The sequence below is a fragment of the Fistularia commersonii genome, chromosome 23, assembly GCF_037954325.1.
Source record: "Fistularia commersonii isolate RoL2024-O1a breed Wild chromosome 23, RoL_Fcom_v1.0, whole genome shotgun sequence".
In the NCBI taxonomy this organism is placed as follows: domain Eukaryota; kingdom Metazoa; phylum Chordata; class Actinopteri; order Syngnathiformes; family Fistulariidae; genus Fistularia; species Fistularia commersonii.
In genome coordinates, this window is record NC_141306.1 from 3371491 (window position 1) to 3388590 (window position 17100).

The window sequence follows — 17100 nt, forward strand, 5'->3', positions numbered from 1 at the left end:
CCGTGCATTATTCCGCCGCCCGCAAACCTGTCCGGCGCGCTTTGAATTACACCGGATTGATAGACGGGGCTCGTCGAAGCCTCCGGCGGCCCAGCCTGAACGTACGGACTATCGTTTTCCCCGTTTGTCGACAGATTCTTTGTGAACCTCCGACCTTGAGGCTCAAACTACACCGGTGACCCGACGGTTCCGGCCGACTCGTTTGATTTGTTTTCACATAATCCCCTCAATAGTCATTACCTTATATCACTTACCTCGATTAAGTTGTAGCCGCCGCCGTCTCGTGTATTTTGTTCTTGTGAGCGCTGATCCCAACGCTCATTTAGGCTTCTGTTGCTGTAGAGAAAGAACCAAAAAAAAAAAAAAAAAGACAATTATGCAGATCAGACACCACGTATCATTTAAATACTTTTATTTTGTATTTCATAGTGACAGTTATTCACAGCCATTCAATAGATACTCCCCAATCATGGATCAGGGCAACAGTCAGTCAGCATTTTTAAGGTCTTGTATACAGTATTAACTTTTTATTTGATTTTTTTTTTGACTTATCGCCGGATGAGTGGTGTTCGCAAAGGTTCGGCGACGCAGCATGAAGACTTATGACACAGTGTGTGATGACATAGCGTCGTCTTTCAACCAGACTTGCAAAAACCGTTAGCCACAGTTGTGCAGGAGTTTATAGTCAACGTGGGTTTTCACAAGCCGAGGATTAGCGTGTTCAAAAAGACAACTCCCGACGGAACGGTATTGGTTAGAAAAAGGGTGCAGGTCTGACATGCAGCGTACCTCACTGGTGACAAAGGAAACTTTATGAAACTGAAAACCCAGTGCTTTAGGGGAATTTACATGGCTGACCTCTGAGTGAAGAGTCCGCCGCTAACGCCGCTGAAACACTGAAATCAAGAACGGCAGAGTGGAGGCTGTCAGTCTGTCAGATTCTATAATGAAAGAATCGTCCACAAGTGAAACTGAGGAGACGCCACGGCAGACAAATCACAGACACACATTTGATAATAGGCTCTTTTCTAACAAATGGAAAAAGGCACCGAATGAATAAAACAGAGCATTCATTATTATGATAAAGCGCTACGTACATGCCAGGAAGTGAAGCTGGGCACCGCCACTCAATGTTAATTCAATGATGGAGAAAAAAAGAAAACAGGGTTGTAACAAAATTCAACACCTGTTTCAACCTACACAACAATCTTGGTTTCTTTCAGGTCCAGATGAAAGAATGCAGTGTGTTTTCCTGTGTCGGACCCAGCAATGTCTGACAACATGCTAAGAAGTGGAGTTACGACGGTGTAACGGGTCGCTACATCAATTTGATGGGTGTTAAATCTTGAAAGCGTGAGATTATTATTATTATTATGAGTGTAACTCTGAAGAGCGGGAGAGTGACATTCCTAAACCGATGGAAGACCATTTCTGATCTTTGCTCCGTTTATGTGAAAACAGCTTGACATAAAAAGGTGTTGAACTTTTCGACAATTTCGCGGCAAGATAACTGGCAGGTCTCAAAAACAACTTAACATACATGTTTAAAGCAGTTCTATAGCAGACAAACAAACATGGTATAAAAGGGAGATACAAGCAGGATGTCAGTCCCTCAGGTTGCTAAGACAGAAACAGATGAAGAGCAGCAGCAGTAACTGCCTCTGCCTGCAGCAGGGGGAGCTGCTGTACCGTCTGGAACAACCGAAGCTCCAAGCCTTGATGGATTGTAAATCATCGATAATGAACTCATCACAAATATTTTGTCCTTACAAAAAAAAAATTTGACCCAAAACGATGGGGAAATAGAGTGCGAAGTCAACAATTGATAGATTCAACTCGAGAAACGGATCCCCGGGGACAAAGGTAACAAGTCGGGTAGCTTTATGCAGAAATCGCTTCCTGTACATTCGGTCTGATACTTTAGTAACATGTGATGAAGAAAAAAACATCTGATGAACTCTGATGCAGATTTTTAGGAAGCCGGGGATATTTGCAGCCGATATTTGCAAATGTTTCCGCACAGGAAAACCTCAAGAGTAATGTCTAAACCAGAAAAATTAAAATAAAGTGCATAATAAATCAATACATGACAATTAAAAAAAGGATTAAAAATGTAACAGGCGCACAAGGTTCTCGTTGAAAACACTACTTGGGTTTTACGAAGCAAAGAGTGGTGAAGAACGGAGACGCTCTCTCTTGCTTCCGATCAGTCGTAAGACTAACAATGTTCCATACAGATAATATGCAATGTAAAATATCTAACAGATTGTCCGTAGGTTCTAGAGATCAATCGATCCACCCCTACTTCAACGCAAAATTAACAAGTTTCCGCTCGGTTAGGAGTACGAGCGCGAGGATATGAATGTCTTTGAAACCAAAACTTGACTTGAAGTGACAGAACTGTCACCGGTGACACGGCCCAGGTGGTTTTACTGAGGCCTGTAGCCTCCCAGTTGAGGCATGTAACTGGACGCCGACGCAGACTGGCTGTCCGAAGCCGTCTCGGCGTCCTCCTCCAGGGGGCAGAAGTCCAGGGGCTCCAGCGCATCGTGCGGCTCCATCTCAAGATGGGCGAAGTCCGCGGCGCCGGAAGAGTCTTGGCTCCCGGTAAAGCAAGGCTTTCTGAAACGCTGGAATTGTCTGCCGCCCTCGTGCGCTAGCGTGTCCGGGTGGTCCTCGGATTCCAGCAGGGGCTGCGTGGATTCGGACCGCGAAAAAACCACCTGCTGAGGTTGGGAGCTCGGGGTCTGACCCTTGTAAGCGCCGGGGGCCACGACGGAGGAGTACTGAACGGTGCTGGCCGTGGTGTCCGCCAGGTCGCCGCCCTCGTCGCTGTCGGACATGCTCTGGCGAGGGGAGGACATGCAGGAGGAGCCTCCGATGCCGCTGCTGTGCTCCTCGGAAAGATACTTGTCCTTCTTCAGCGGCAGACCGGCTTTGTCTTCCTCGTACACGGACTTTCCGTCGCACGCCTCCACGTCGAGCACGCTGATGCCAGAGAGGCCGTTCTCCTTGTCCTTCGGCGTCTCCGCCTGTGGACAGGAACAGCGTTACGACACCGCCGTGACATTTTAACACCCAAATCCCTTTTTGGAGGAGCACCTTAATGAAGGTTCTCGCCCCTCCGCTGATGAACGGGTAAGCCAAACAATCTTGGTGCTCGGGCTTCAGCACATCCACGGCTCGTACCCGATGCTTTTTAATATCCCGTCACTGTGACTTTATTTTATCTTTAATGACGACCGTTTGCTGGCGTTTGCTTTCTCATTGCTGGCTCATATGAAACAAGCGCATGCATTTTAAAAGTAGCGGCAAGCAAAAACCCACGTTCAACTTCCTGATCTTGTCACTTTGACCACACACAGCAGTCACTCGCGCTTCAGAAACACTTCGACTGCTACTTCAGATATTCCCCGGTATATTGCTGTGTGATGGGTGTCGAAACGTCTTTTGATTTTATGACACCTTTTCTCAGAGTTTCGATGTTCACAGTCCTCTCACAACTGTTCAGTACTTTCGCAAATTCTACACTGTTGCATTTGGTAGCTCGGTCTACGCGGGCGTCTTGACTTTCTGAAAAGTGCGACGAATAATATCAACTTCCGCCCTGCAGTGAGAACGGTGTTTTGTTTTGAAGTTACTCTTGCTGAGCTCAAGACTACGGATTAATGTCTTTGGTGTGTCTAGAATTCTAACAACAGAGCAGTATCGGTGTACAACGATGAAGTGATGCATTTGAGGTTTTAAAGTGAAGACACGCATCTTCGGATGCGTGTCCTAACGCGCACCGAGTCACTCCGCTCAGAACTCAAGACTCCAAACTACAGATAAGGCGTATCGTCATTTAAGGGCCGTACTTTCAACGGATAATCGGGAGACCAGTTTCCGATGGTGCTTTCTCCTGGGTCTGGGATGGGTGGCCAGAAGTTCCTCTTGAGCCTGTGCAAGAGAAACTACAGTTATAAATACAGCCAAAACAACAAGCACTTTTTGAATTCGTTGTGGATTCTGTTTAGCTTGATTTTAAGCTTGTCGTATTACACATCCCTTTGTCTAGAGCAGTCCTTCTCAAATAGTGGGGGGGCGCGTGTGACCCTGAGGAACATGATTTTCTTTTTTTTGCTGTACTTGAATAAAGTGTAATTTTTTCAATATTTTTTCATACTCTTGTGCACTCCTTATCTTTCACTTGGTACTTCACACCTTCAGACACTTTATAGTTTTCACTTGTTACTTGAGACACTTTATCGTTTATTTGTAATTCTTATTCTCCCCCTTTTTTATTTTTAAATGTTTATACAGTTTTCTAGTATTATTTATTATTTTTTATGTTGTTTTTTTTTTTGCACCGAGCAGGCGATACTGTATGAAGTGCAGTAAACAAACCCTCAAGAGACGACATGAATCTTTTTTTAAACAGGAATGAAAAGAAAGGCGGAGAGAGACGAAGATAATGAGACAAAAGTACGTCACTCGAAAGCTAAGACGAGGAAATATGACAAAGCATATGTAGCGCTTGGCTTCACTCTGATTACAGTGGCAGACGAGGAAACTTAACACTTGAAATCTTTTCTGCTACAGACAAAAAACAATGTTAATAAAGTTATTCTTTGAGAATGGAGAATGGGGGGGGCCTGAATTGTTTTCTTCCTGCTAACAGAAAATAATTGAGAAGCACTGGTCTAGAGGTTTACAGCTCAACTGAATGGTCACTCTCAAAGAAAACCAATAAGACTTTCCATGGCGGAAGAGTTACGATAGTGTGAACTGTTATAAACTGTTGTATAAACGTCAAACAGGAAACTTTTTACAGTATGGATGACTTTGTTTGTAGAAACCATGAAAAAAAAACCTGACTTGTTTCGAGGAAATCACTGTACTTGGGGCTTCCGTATCTACTCCGACTCGGGAGATCGATAAAATGTCAACTTACGCTTCTCTTTTGTAGAAACACAACAGCATGGTCAGGAGGACGACGAAAAAGAAGGTGAGGCAGACTCCGACCACGATCAGCTCAATCTCTCTCTCACCTGTGGGAAACAACACACGAGCAATACAATTAACCTGACAAACACGCAGGCCAATAAACATGTGTAATTGCGAGCGTGCACAGTCCGGTCCAGAGCGCTAGATTGTTCATTTGAATCTGGTGCGTCTGCTCTGATAATGACATCAGGCCAAAATGATCAAATTATTTTCCCAACTGAAGTAAGCCGAGGGCTCGGCTGACAGTAAAATGCCCTTTTAAAGTCGACTACAATTGCTCCTCAGTAGATGATGAGGACAAACTTTTCTTTTTTATTTTACTGCCACCAGGTAGTTTTCACCTCAATTGTCACGAGATCTACTTCTCTTTACATCCATGGTGGGAATTTTAATTTAAAAAATTAGATGGCTGACGTAATGATGCAGTGATTTATTTGGTTTTTTTTTTCCCCCAGATGTAAATCTCCAGCGCTGTTTTCGCAAAGTGCCGACTATCAGTTATCCCCTCGCGGCATTATCGCGATACCAGACGACAAGCCGTAGATCGCTTTCAGTTTACACTGTCACAATTTCTGTTTGCAAAAACAGATCTACTGTGTAGCAGTCTACAAAGCCTTCAACTTACAGTATTTCTCAGTGGTAAACGTGTGCTCTCTGCCGTCAGTGTAGCCTTTGCTGCTGTGAGCCCTGATCCTGACGATGTACGTGGTGCCGGCCATCAGTGGCTTCAGGATTAGAGATGTGGCGTTAGCCGGCACCGTTACATCTAATACACAGCAAAGCGGCGGTTAAAATGGTTCATCAAGCGCCGCCGTAACTGCGGCTTCCATAGAAAGCTGGGTATACATTGTGGGGTAGGTTACTTACTTTGGTTATGTTGTCCATTTTTATAAAAGATGGTGTAATTTGTGACAAAGCCTTTCAGCATATTTTGGGGGATGTGGTCCCACGTCAGATTAGCTTCGTCGGGACATCTGTTGTCGACTCGAACATCTGGGGCGTTTCCTGGCTCTGTGAACAAAACACCAAGGTCACGTTAGTCTAAAAGCTTTGGCTCTCCCGAGTAGAAAGGAAATCCTCACTTTATTATTGAATTATTGGTGATGAAGTGTGTTATTCTGGTTGATGTTTTACTGATTTGTTTCTTGTCAGTTTAACCCCCCACCACAACAAAGAACTTGCTTATATGGTAAATGTAAGAAATGTTGGCCTTTGTGATGTACAACTGTTGAATGGGGGTACAAAAATAGCATTAACACAAGCTCTATACATAGATAAATTCATCTGTATATGTTATAAATTACAGGCCACGCTTTCTCACCATTTAGCTCCAGATACGCTTGCATGGTTGTGGGCTTCCCCAGCCACCCGGAGTATATCGGATACACAGTTATATTGTAGCATAAAGTGCCACTGAGGACATCTGGATTTGAAAAGGAAAACAAGAGTTCAATTTAATGTCGGGTTACGGTCGACTGTGTGGATTTTCAGATCGATACATTCATGTCGCTCTCTTCTGTGTAACACAATACATCGCAATCAGTCCAGTTCCAGTGCGGACCGAGCCCCGAGGACAACGAAATACTAATGAATGTCGATTTCCACCCAAAGTTGACCCAGCGGCCGATGTGAAATGCATGAGGCAGCGGGTGAGGGTGGGAAAGGGAAATAAAAAAAACTATCACAATATCCAAAAATGAATCCCGGCCGCTCCCACGGACATGTGCTTTCAATGCTCCCCTCCCTTGACACACTTCTGGAAAATCATCGGACAAACTCCTCGCGTTTACAGACAGCTAAATCAGCATAATCCCGTGAGAGAGAAAGGATTACCTCTAATAACTGTGCGGTTGGTGTTTTTGTGCTCCCTCTGCCAGTTCATACTCGTGGTTGTAGCCCATTGTACCACATACTCGGTAGTATTCTTGAGTGGCTTCCATTCCACCCAAAACCTTCCATCCTTGGCCAGCACCTTCAGCTCCTCCACTGGCCCCTTTTCTGTAATCAACACCAGAGAATATGCATTCCACAGTGTCTTCACTTCTTTTGCTGCTTTCTCTTCAACAAAGTGTTCCGCACCCCTCAAGCCCTGGAGAAAACTGATGATATGTGATTGTGGTAGAATTAACTCTTTTTGTGCTTTTCGGTGCCTTAGTGATGGGCGGAGCAGACCAATTTACATAAAATGGTTGACGGAATAGACGCATCGCTTCATGTGATTACTCAAGGCATTTACCTGACGACAGGCAAGAGGTTCACACTTAGATTCGATAGAAGATAGGAAGCCTTCCGGTCTTTCACACTGAGGCCGTTCAGCCTCGATAAATTTTATCAAACACAGCAAAGGGTAATATATATTCGCCGTCAACTGTCCACTAAGAAAGTCAGTATCGTTACATGTATACTGGCCTTTAGTTTTACACTGAATTGAATGCTCTCAGTTGTTTGCGGTCGTTCTTTATCTTAAGGGATTATTACAAGATCCGAAAGCAACGCCTTTCGAGTCGGAAACTCGTGATTGCGGCGAGGCGCGTATAGATATGGGTAGCCACGACGACCTACCAAAACGACGGTCGGGGATGGCCAGAAATGCAGGAGGAGAAGATCCGACAGAATTTTGGGCGATGACTTCCATTTTAACAGAGTGTCCATTAGTCAGGGCGATGGTTGACGTCCGGCCGAAGAAGCTGTCCGTCTCTGACCGGTTGACGGAGATGTTCTGTGATGTTTCACTCACGACATTACCTCTTCTTTGGTACTGATACTTGATGAGGAAATTAGTGATTCTCCCGTTGGCCTTTACTGGATCCTGGCAAGGTAGATTCACAGATTGGATGTTACGTCCCAGCTTAACTTCGGTGAGCACTGAGGTATTTAGTGAACAATTAAAAGTAACACGATTGGGAAACATTTATGTATCTTTAAGTCCTCCCCACTGTGGATCTAGCTTTTCGAATGGGGGTTAAATTGAATGGCTTTTGTACCCACGAACAATTGACAGTAAATGAGGAATATAAATAAATGCCATTCAGTTAAAGATTTACTTCCTTGCAGGGCAATGACATGAAATGACTGAACCGCTGACTTTTTATAAGTCAGCGATGAAGTTAAACTCACAAAAGAAACCCCCATCTACACAGAATAGTTAAGATTATGGGCGCCACGGTTGAAAAAGTGAATGCCTTCAGTTCACTGGGATTCAAACTTTAAAAAAAATGATATCGGTTACAACAATATTGAAGAGAATTCAACGTTAAATGGGCTCTTACCTTCCAACGGAACTGTATCCATCGTGCGCTGACGTTCTGGGAAACAAAGTCCATCCATAAATCTGGTTTATCTGTTGGTTCTTGAACAGATCAAAAAAACAAACATATTTTAGGTTCAGGATATTCCAAAGAGTTTGTTAGGACTCCTTCCTATTTGAAATTTTAACTGTCAGGACGTGTCGTTGATTGTATGTTTGTTAATTTAGCAACTACTTTTCTCCGGATGTGTCTTCCATGTCTACGGTTTATTCGATGCTGTTCATGGACGTGATCGCTTGTGTCCCGTCACTCAGTCAGTCCGTTCCTGTCACATCTGTCTCTGGTCGTGTAATCACCGTAACATCTACTTGGGGTCTACCACCAAGATTCCAGTCACACCATTTTAAGAAATTATGTCCGCATGACTTTGTAATTAAAACGACAATGAAACAGTAAAAAGTGTCTGCCATGACAAAGACGGTTTGCTAGACATTTCTAAAAACATTCCTTGTTCCTATGCATGTTTCCAAAACAGGTGCTGCTAGCACGGGTACAGAAGCGGTCAAAAAACAAAAGTTCATACAAAACTGTCAACTTCAACCAGGCCCGAGGCGGCAGCTTTGATTGATACTCACGTGTTTCTGGTGTTCTGCTAGTAGCGTTGGTACTCCAGTTGCTCCAGAATCCACCGTCAGACATTTCAATTTTGCAGCGCATCTGGATGTCATAAACCGTGTCAGCTTGAAGATCCTGGAGTCTGAAGGAACTGATGTCAATCCCGATGTCATCTTCGGGCACCTAAAGAAAAAAAAATGTATTTCATAACTATTTTGTTACCTCACAGTTAAATTGAGGACTCATCAGTTGATCAGTCATTTAGACCGGCCACTGACCAGAAATCACCTGTGACACAATGATTGTTTCAGTACGCAATTCAAGATTTGTCAACTATCTTGGGCTGAATTGTGATTTGAGGTGAGTCCGCTAGTAAATAAAAAACAACAATGCGAGGAAATGAGCAAATATTGCTCGTTGAACACGGTCTGCCCACCGTCAGTTTCAGCTCCACAGCAGGGTGACAGAAGTGTTGAAATATCGAAAAATGTTGAAAGTATTTTTGCTTGTTGACATTTCGTTGGGAGTGATCAAATTCTCCATATGTTAAGAACTTCTACGCTGAATTTGTCTGGGTGTGTGTACACACACATCTGTTAGTGCGTTCTGTATGCATTGTCCCTTTTGTAAATAGGCTGCCGTGGAATCAGTTGAGGTTAAACCAATTGTCTCAGGTTTCAATGAGTGAATAACCAGCTCTATTTAAAAGGCTCAAATGTCATGAGCGTGTAGACGCCTCATACATCCATGGGCATATCACGGTCAACCAATGAGAACGACTGTGTGACATGCGCAATAATTAATATGAATATCTTCATAAGAATAAGAAGAAGAAGAACTTTATTAATCCCGAAGGAAATTGCTGTGCCAGAGTTACAGAAAATATAACAGTAATATGACAGTAGAATATACAATATTAAGATCATGAGCTCCCCCAATCTGGGCAACATAAGACAACAGATGATGAGCGGGACACAAGTATACTTACATAACTCCAATTTGAAGATCCTCTCTGGCAGAACTTGATCTGATACTGTACTTTCTTAAGAACACTTCCAAGAGGATTCTGCCACTGTATGTAGAAGGAGTTGGGCAAAGTCTTTTCTGATTTGGCCGTGACATCTATGGGCGGTATTGTTTTGACTGCAACAAAAGTAGAAACGAGCATTGGGAAACGCGGGTGACGGCGACAACATGGACTCGAGCCGACAAACGTGCGGTTTGGTGGACGAACACAAACATTCAAATGAACTCACCGAAATAATCAGCCTCGTCAGTCAGATTCTTTGATTGAACGCTCCCCAGTTTGTTCTGAGACACCACCCAGAAATACATTTGAGTATGATAAGGGTAGATATTATAGTGTAGATAGGCACTGTTTGTGTTTGTCTTTGTCGTGACCCAACGGTGTTTGTCTGCTAGCCTACAGGAAGAATATATAAAAAAATGCATTAGGTTGGATGAAAATGGGAGAATCTCGAAAAGCCCGCTTTTGATACAAAACATACATGTACAGTAGACATAAAACGGAATTTGAATATCATGATATCACTCATATTGTGAAATAACTCACCCGGGGCTAGAGTGCAGCGTGTACGTTTGATTGCTCTCCTTAGTTTGTGGCCCCCTGGTCTCCCAGGTGCAGTTAATGACAAACTCTCTCTCGATTATCTGATTTGCGATACAGGTGAGATTCTCAGGCTTGGACGGAGGATCTAACAAAACCAAAGGCAGATTTATCATTTAAGAAAAACATTTTCCAAAGTTCAGTAGACTTAGACATATGAAAGGGGAAAAAATGAGGACTCTTTGGTTTCACAATAGTGTAATATCAGTTTGGGTTCTGAGATGATGTGGTTTCTCTTTGTGCGCATATTTTTTGGGGTTTGTTTTAGGGATTCTATTGATTCATGCAGGTACAGATTTCTGGACTAAATTAGCACGTGCTGACAGCTGAGGTTGGGAGAACACGAACGTGAACGTCCCCAATATGACCATCATCCCAATGACTACTTTTACATTGTACGCTCCAATCGAAGTGCTTCCTTTCACGTCACCGTCTCAGCTTTTGGGCTTAGAGCCTTTCCGTAGCAGTCAGCGACTTTTCGATGCAAATTTTGCTTGACTGCATACTTGTATCCAACGAGTCTGCAGAATAAGACACACGTCCTGTTGCTACAGTGTAACATGGAACTGAGGTACAAGAAGACTCTTGGTTTGAATTATTAGTAAAATACTGTCACATAATGGCAACGACAGTCTACCGTAAGAACATCTTCTAGGCTTTTGTCAGATCAGGTTTCAGGAAGATCCCAGGACATTTTCAGCAGCAACAAAGCTGGGCTGACAATCTACTCCTGTTCCTCCATTCCTCTGGTGACCAACTAACCGACGGGCATCCAATACAAGAGGCTTTATGGGCTCTGTGTCAAACTTTCATTTAACCTCTTGTTAGTTCTCCGTTTATTATTTTTTTTAGCCGATGTCTTGTTCGTGATGTCTTTTTCTGATTTTCATGTGATATATATAGATATCTTTTAGATTTTTTTTATTTTCTTGTTCATTATCAATAATTTGTAGTTAAGTCTTAGCCCATATTTACAACTAAAGGGTCATTAAACTTCTAGACTTAATGCAATCTGTACTCAGCCATGAAAAAAAATAAAACGCTTGCTTTAATGAAACATGATTGTGTCAACTTTGATCACGTTTTCCCACCGCAGTTTCAAAGCACCTAACACACTATTCCATTCACACACACATACAAAATTCTCTTGTAGATATACTTTTTGTATAGAGTGCAAGACTAAACCTCCGAGGGGTGCAGTGAACATGGTAAGATCCAAAAGAAGACACTTACAGGCTTTCGAGATAAGGATCCCATGCCTATGAGAGTACAAGTTGTCCCTCTCGGGTAGGCAGGTCAACCATTCCGCTTTTTCACCGGTGACAGTGAATGTGACACTTGTCGCAGAGTCATTGATCCGAGTGTACTGCGCCTTCCGCATTTCAGTTTCCATTTTCCACTTGACGTTGTCTGCATTGATTTCGGATGAGTTGATCAAGCAAATGGCCGTGAAGTTGGTCCCAATTTCTACCCACGGAGACTCTGGGACGACTAACACCGTTTTCTTGTCGTCTGACGATACAAAGAAGGAAATAGTACCATCAGAAGTGTCATTAACCCAACATGTCAAACCATGATGATTCACATTGAATCCCGTTTCATTTGACTATAGTGACTCCCGAGAACATCACTCGGTTATTTCGTTAAACAAACGCTAAGACAATATGTGTTACGTTACTTGATAGTCTTTACAATGTTCTAAAAGTCAAATTTCATATCCGTTTTCACTTCCATTTGCACTGATGCCTTTTCAAAACCAAAGAGCGATGGTTCCCCTTTTAAAAGCAAATCAAAATAAATACGCTGAGTTTGAAGGAAAACTGTGACCCGAGTCAATGGACATCCCTCCTCCAGGGGTCGCCCTACTATTTATAATTTAAGAAATATTTGGAGTCCTGTCCTTCTGCAATTCTCAACAGATGAAAGGGATGTCGAGAATGCAATGGATAATTGGGTTCATACTGAAGTTGTACGCACATTCTGATCAGAAGCTCAGCTTGTGAAATGAAACATTTTTCCCGAACTATACATTCGGGAATTTTCTATTGTGGAAGAGGGGAGAGTTGATATATAAAATTTGAATGTGGTTACTGAACATGAGTGTATTCCATAATAAGAAAACCAGCGTAATCATGAATTGTTTGAAATTCAAGTCAGGAGTGAATCAGGCATATTCTGAAAATCTTTTCATAATTCTGAGCTGTTTAAACAGGCGAGTGTGCAGGTTCTCTGAGACGATTGTCTTCAATGCAAAAAAAAAAATCCATTTTTTTTTTGTTTGTTCTATTAAGAGCTGTAGCAAATTCTATTTTAAGGGTTGTTTCAATTCTGACAAAGCCAGACATGTAACCAAGTCATCTTGAGTAAAAAAGTAAAAAAACGGCATTCTGAGTGTAAGACAGCGATAGGAAAGGATTCCACCAGTTACATAGATTATTGTTCAACATGGAAGAGAGGTTAGTCTGAGGTTTGCAGGAAGTTAGTTGTTGCAGGTGAGAGACTGAAGGATGGGAGAAATAAAAGAAAACGGAGTTTGAGTACGGAGCGGTGAGGCTTAATGCCACCAAAAAGAGTAAACACATAACTGTGTTGACTAGCTTCGTCAAAGTTTCCGAGTTAAATGCCATGTTATGGTTTACAATGCTTTCAGACATAACCTGTGGGAGACTCTAAATGAAATTGGAAAACCTCCACTCAAAGTACAACAAAACTGGAACTATTCATGTATCTATTTCTCAGCAGTCCAATCACTTATTTATTACTTCCAGGTAAAGACGGCAGCGCATGCCTACAGGAATAAGGGGCCGAGTGCTGCTAGCAACAAATTTCAAAGTTGGCAACCTTTTCTTTTTTCCACGAAAAAAATAAATAAATAAAATCAAAAGCAGATGCCTGCAGAATATGATTACAAAACAGATGTCTCCAAAAAGTAGAGCATTCCGTGACTTTAAAAATGATAACAAAACAAGGGTCTAAAAGTCATGGAGTATTAACGTTGATAGCCTAAAACTTATGGCAGGGTGTAAACATAAGTAACTTGAAATAATTGACTCTGAGACTCAAACCTTGACTTCCCTTGTTTTGTTGGGCATACATTTAATAAAATCATCTGATGCAGCTTAGAGAATTCATTTAAAATAATAGGCAAATCTGAGGGAGTCAATAGAATCACCGAAATGTAGCATTGAATTGGGTTGAATTATTGTAATTTGCTTTTACAATTACATTATACCAATTTAGTGTTTCATGTGTTTCCAAGTTCTAAAGCAGCCAAAAGGACACTGACGCAAAGGCGAGCCCCCCCTCTCCCCCCAACTCCCCCTCAGGGACAAATACAGTTTTTCTGATTCTGAGTTACATTTTGCCTCTCAGAACACCCGAGTTCCTGTTTGCAAGTAACTCCAAAGAGCAAAGGGACATCTTGACATGAAAATAAAAAAAAAAAAACGATGCATGACTGCTACGACAATACTTCAACATTAAGGGTTGTTTTGAGTTGAAGGGGCATTCATGCGAAGTTCCCCACTTGGGAACTCATTTTTTCGTTTTTTTTTCTTATCCCACTTGAATGCACTATTAGTCACGCAAGCAGGGTGAATAAACACAACCTTCAGAGCACACTCATGAGTATCTCCAGGTGAAAGTTCCTCCATATTTGTTATCTAAGTTAATATGAGACAGGGAGGAGGAGATATTGGCTGGAATGCCACTACAAGTGGTGAAAGACGACACGGGGTGTTGGTCGCTTCTTCTCTGACTCAAAATTGTCACATTATCGGAAGATTTCTCTGTGGGATAGGTATGATTTCCTGCATTGGCATTGACAACTGAACCACCCCCTCCGGTACCATGTGCAAAAGACAATTTTCTCCAGTGCTGCACTAGATTAAATTTCAGATTTCAGTCAAGTGACACTCACCAATTTTGAAAGCCAGAACAGATGTCAGGCAAACAAAAGCCAGAAGCTGGAGGAACTGTGCAGAGACCATGATGACGACGACAAAGATGAGCTGGAAGCAAAAACAAACACACCGTTAGAATTATTGTCCTCATACTTTTACCGTGGCCGTTTCGAGGAAATTTCAGAATAAGATATTGTACTTAAACAAGACTACTTGGATTTTAAACAGTTGCGTGTGTCAAATAAAGTATTGAGACTTGTTTTAAAGGTTAAACATATTGACGGGCTGTTTTTGTCTGCAAACAATGGACTGAGCTGGCGAGGTAAATAGATACGGTTTAGGGTTTAATGTAAAGTCCGGTTTGAATTGTGCCAACAGGTGACCCACGTTCACTTTCGGGCCTCGATTTCTCAAGAAAACGTATGAAAGAGACCCTCCCGACACGGATATTTTAGCGGCTGTCCAAAATAGTTTAAAACGTAACGTCCCTCCGCAGCACCATCTGAACGTCCGCTGGTCGGTGACACTCAGGGACTATTTTACCTCCACATGTAACGGGCGGAAGGATTCACCTCTTCTAACGACCGTATCACTCACGGCAGTTTTTTTTTTTTTTTTTTTTACACCTACATTAATTATTTCGCGAGTACTACGCATTGTCATAACACGTCTTTAATTCAACTCAGCTAACGTCTGCGCCGGACAGTATTTCATTCATGACTGATTTGACTTAAATGCTGCCCTAAAAAACGAGTATGAACTTATATTAGCTAAAGTGTTGACAATTCTGGTAGCCGCCATGTTGTCTTCGACTTGCCTCGCTCACCTAAAGGGCGTCCGCTTCGCTCCTCTTGAAATCCACACTCGGTCTATAGCGTGTTTTTCTGTGACTCAACTTTAACGACAAACACAAAAAGTCGGATAAACGTCATTATTTCTTCTATCCGTGTGCCCCGAAGCTTGCTAAGACCACCCACTTCCCGTCAAGCAGCGACATCGCCGCTCGGCCGCGCCACCCTCCGACGACACAGACAGCGTCCGAATGGACTTCCGCTCTGCCGAAACATCCACTCAGATCCTTGGCAACGACAGCTCCCCGGCGATTGGTCGAATCCGGTGTCTGTCAAAAGCGTTTTGGCGAATCACGTGTTTTTCCGTGTCCTACGCCCCTCCCACCCCCTTTGTCCTTGGACGCTGCTTCCAGTAAGTGTCCTCCCCCTTTCTGGAGTAGACGTGACTTGTCTGCTGCTTTTGAGCTGAATCAGCGGGTGCAGAAGGACAGGATGTGTAGTTCCCCAATTTCATTGTTCATAAAAAAAAATGGGTGTGACGTTTCCACAGAACTGTGAGGAAACTTCGATAACAACCCACACCTTTTGAATTCCACAGAATGCTGCCTTGCGTCTGGTTGCTTTTAAACCCGTTTGGTGGCTGTGGGAGACTTTGAGAGGACTCTGCCTTAATTTTCTTTCCCCTGCAAATGGGTTTTTCAAATGTTAGTGCACATTTAATTAAGAGTGTTGACGTGATTTGTCGCACGCAAGTCCAGCTACCACACTGAGATGTCGATTTTGGGACCCTCCCAAGGAGAAGTTGTTAACCCATGACTATTCCAGTAGATGCATATATGAGACAAGATACAACGTACCGTATCTTGAGATGAAATGAGATGAGATGAGAACAACTTTATTAATCCCGAAGGAAATTGTTGTGCCAGAGTTTCAAGTAAAACACATAACAGTAATAGATAATAGTAGAAAGGAGGAAGAATAAGAAATACAATGAAATATGAATTGTCTTAGCTGTTAGCTGTAGCTACACAGATTGAAGATTCCCTGCGGCTGAGGGAAGAGGAGTTAAAAAGTCTGATAGCCTCAGGTAGGAAAGACCTCCTGTGGCGTTCAGTGGAGCTCTTTGGTGGTATCAGTCAACGACTGAAAGAGCTCCGACAGGACATCAACGTGGCATGCAGGGGGTGATGGATGTTGTCCATGATGCTGAGGAGCTTCCTCATCATCCTCCTCTCTGAAACCTGCACAACAGACTCCGGCTCCACTCCCAGGACAGACCCAGCTCTCCTGATGAGCTTGTTGAGTCTGTTGGTGTCAGCTGTCTTGAGCCTGCTGCCCCAGCACACAACAGCGTAGAAGATGGCGCCGGACACCACCGAGTGGTAAAACATCCGCAGCAAGGTCCTGCAGACGTTGAAAGATCTGAGCCTCCTGAGGAAGAACAGACGGCTCTGACCCTTCTTGATTATGGCGTTGGTGTTAAAGGTCCAGTCCAGTTTATTGTCCAAGTGGACACCCAGGTATTTATAGGTGTCCACAATGTCCACATCAGTACCCCTGATGGTGACCGGATCCAGGTGGGTCCTTTGTTTCCTGAAATCCACCACCAGCTCCTTTGTCTTAGACACATTGAGCTGCAGGTGGTTCAGTCCACACCACTCCACAAACCTGTCCACCACGCTCCTGTACTCCTCCTCCTGGCCTCCGTTGATGCAGCCCACGATGGCAGAGTCATCTGAGAATTTCTGCAGGTGGCAGGACTGCGAGGAGAACCTGAAGTCTGAGGTGCAGAGCGTGAACAGGAAGGGAGACAGGGCCGTCCCCTGCGGCGCCCCCGTGCTGCTCACAATGGTGTCCGACGTGATGTTTCCCAGCCTCACGTACTGCGGCCGACCTGTGAGGGAGTTGTTGATCCAGGTCGCGAGTGGAGC

General features: G+C 43.4%; 1 protein-coding gene across 2 annotated transcripts; it reads right to left on the minus strand.

The window, feature by feature from the left end:
* Positions 1-397: 397 nt before the first annotated feature.
* On the minus strand, positions 398-15407 carry il6st (interleukin 6 cytokine family signal transduce). Of its 2 annotated transcripts, none has more exons than XM_086170147.1 (16): positions 15205-15407; positions 14396-14486; positions 11710-11988; positions 10423-10564; positions 10106-10272; positions 9838-9992; positions 8870-9032; positions 8256-8335; positions 7549-7795; positions 6820-6984; positions 6308-6409; positions 5854-5997; positions 5612-5752; positions 4934-5030; positions 3858-3939; positions 398-3032 (listed from the first exon to the last, which is right to left on the minus strand). In XM_086170147.1, the coding sequence occupies exons 2-16, from the start codon at positions 14463-14465 to the stop codon at positions 2430-2432; spliced, it is 2637 nt and encodes an 878-aa protein (XP_086026273.1). In that variant the 5' UTR covers positions 14466-14486; positions 15205-15407; the 3' UTR covers positions 398-2429. The 2 variants fall into 2 exon arrangements, with proteins under 2 accessions (XP_086026273.1, XP_086026274.1); XM_086170148.1 differs by having other exon boundaries at positions 15196-15325.
* Between the last annotated feature and the right edge of the window lie 1693 nt (positions 15408-17100).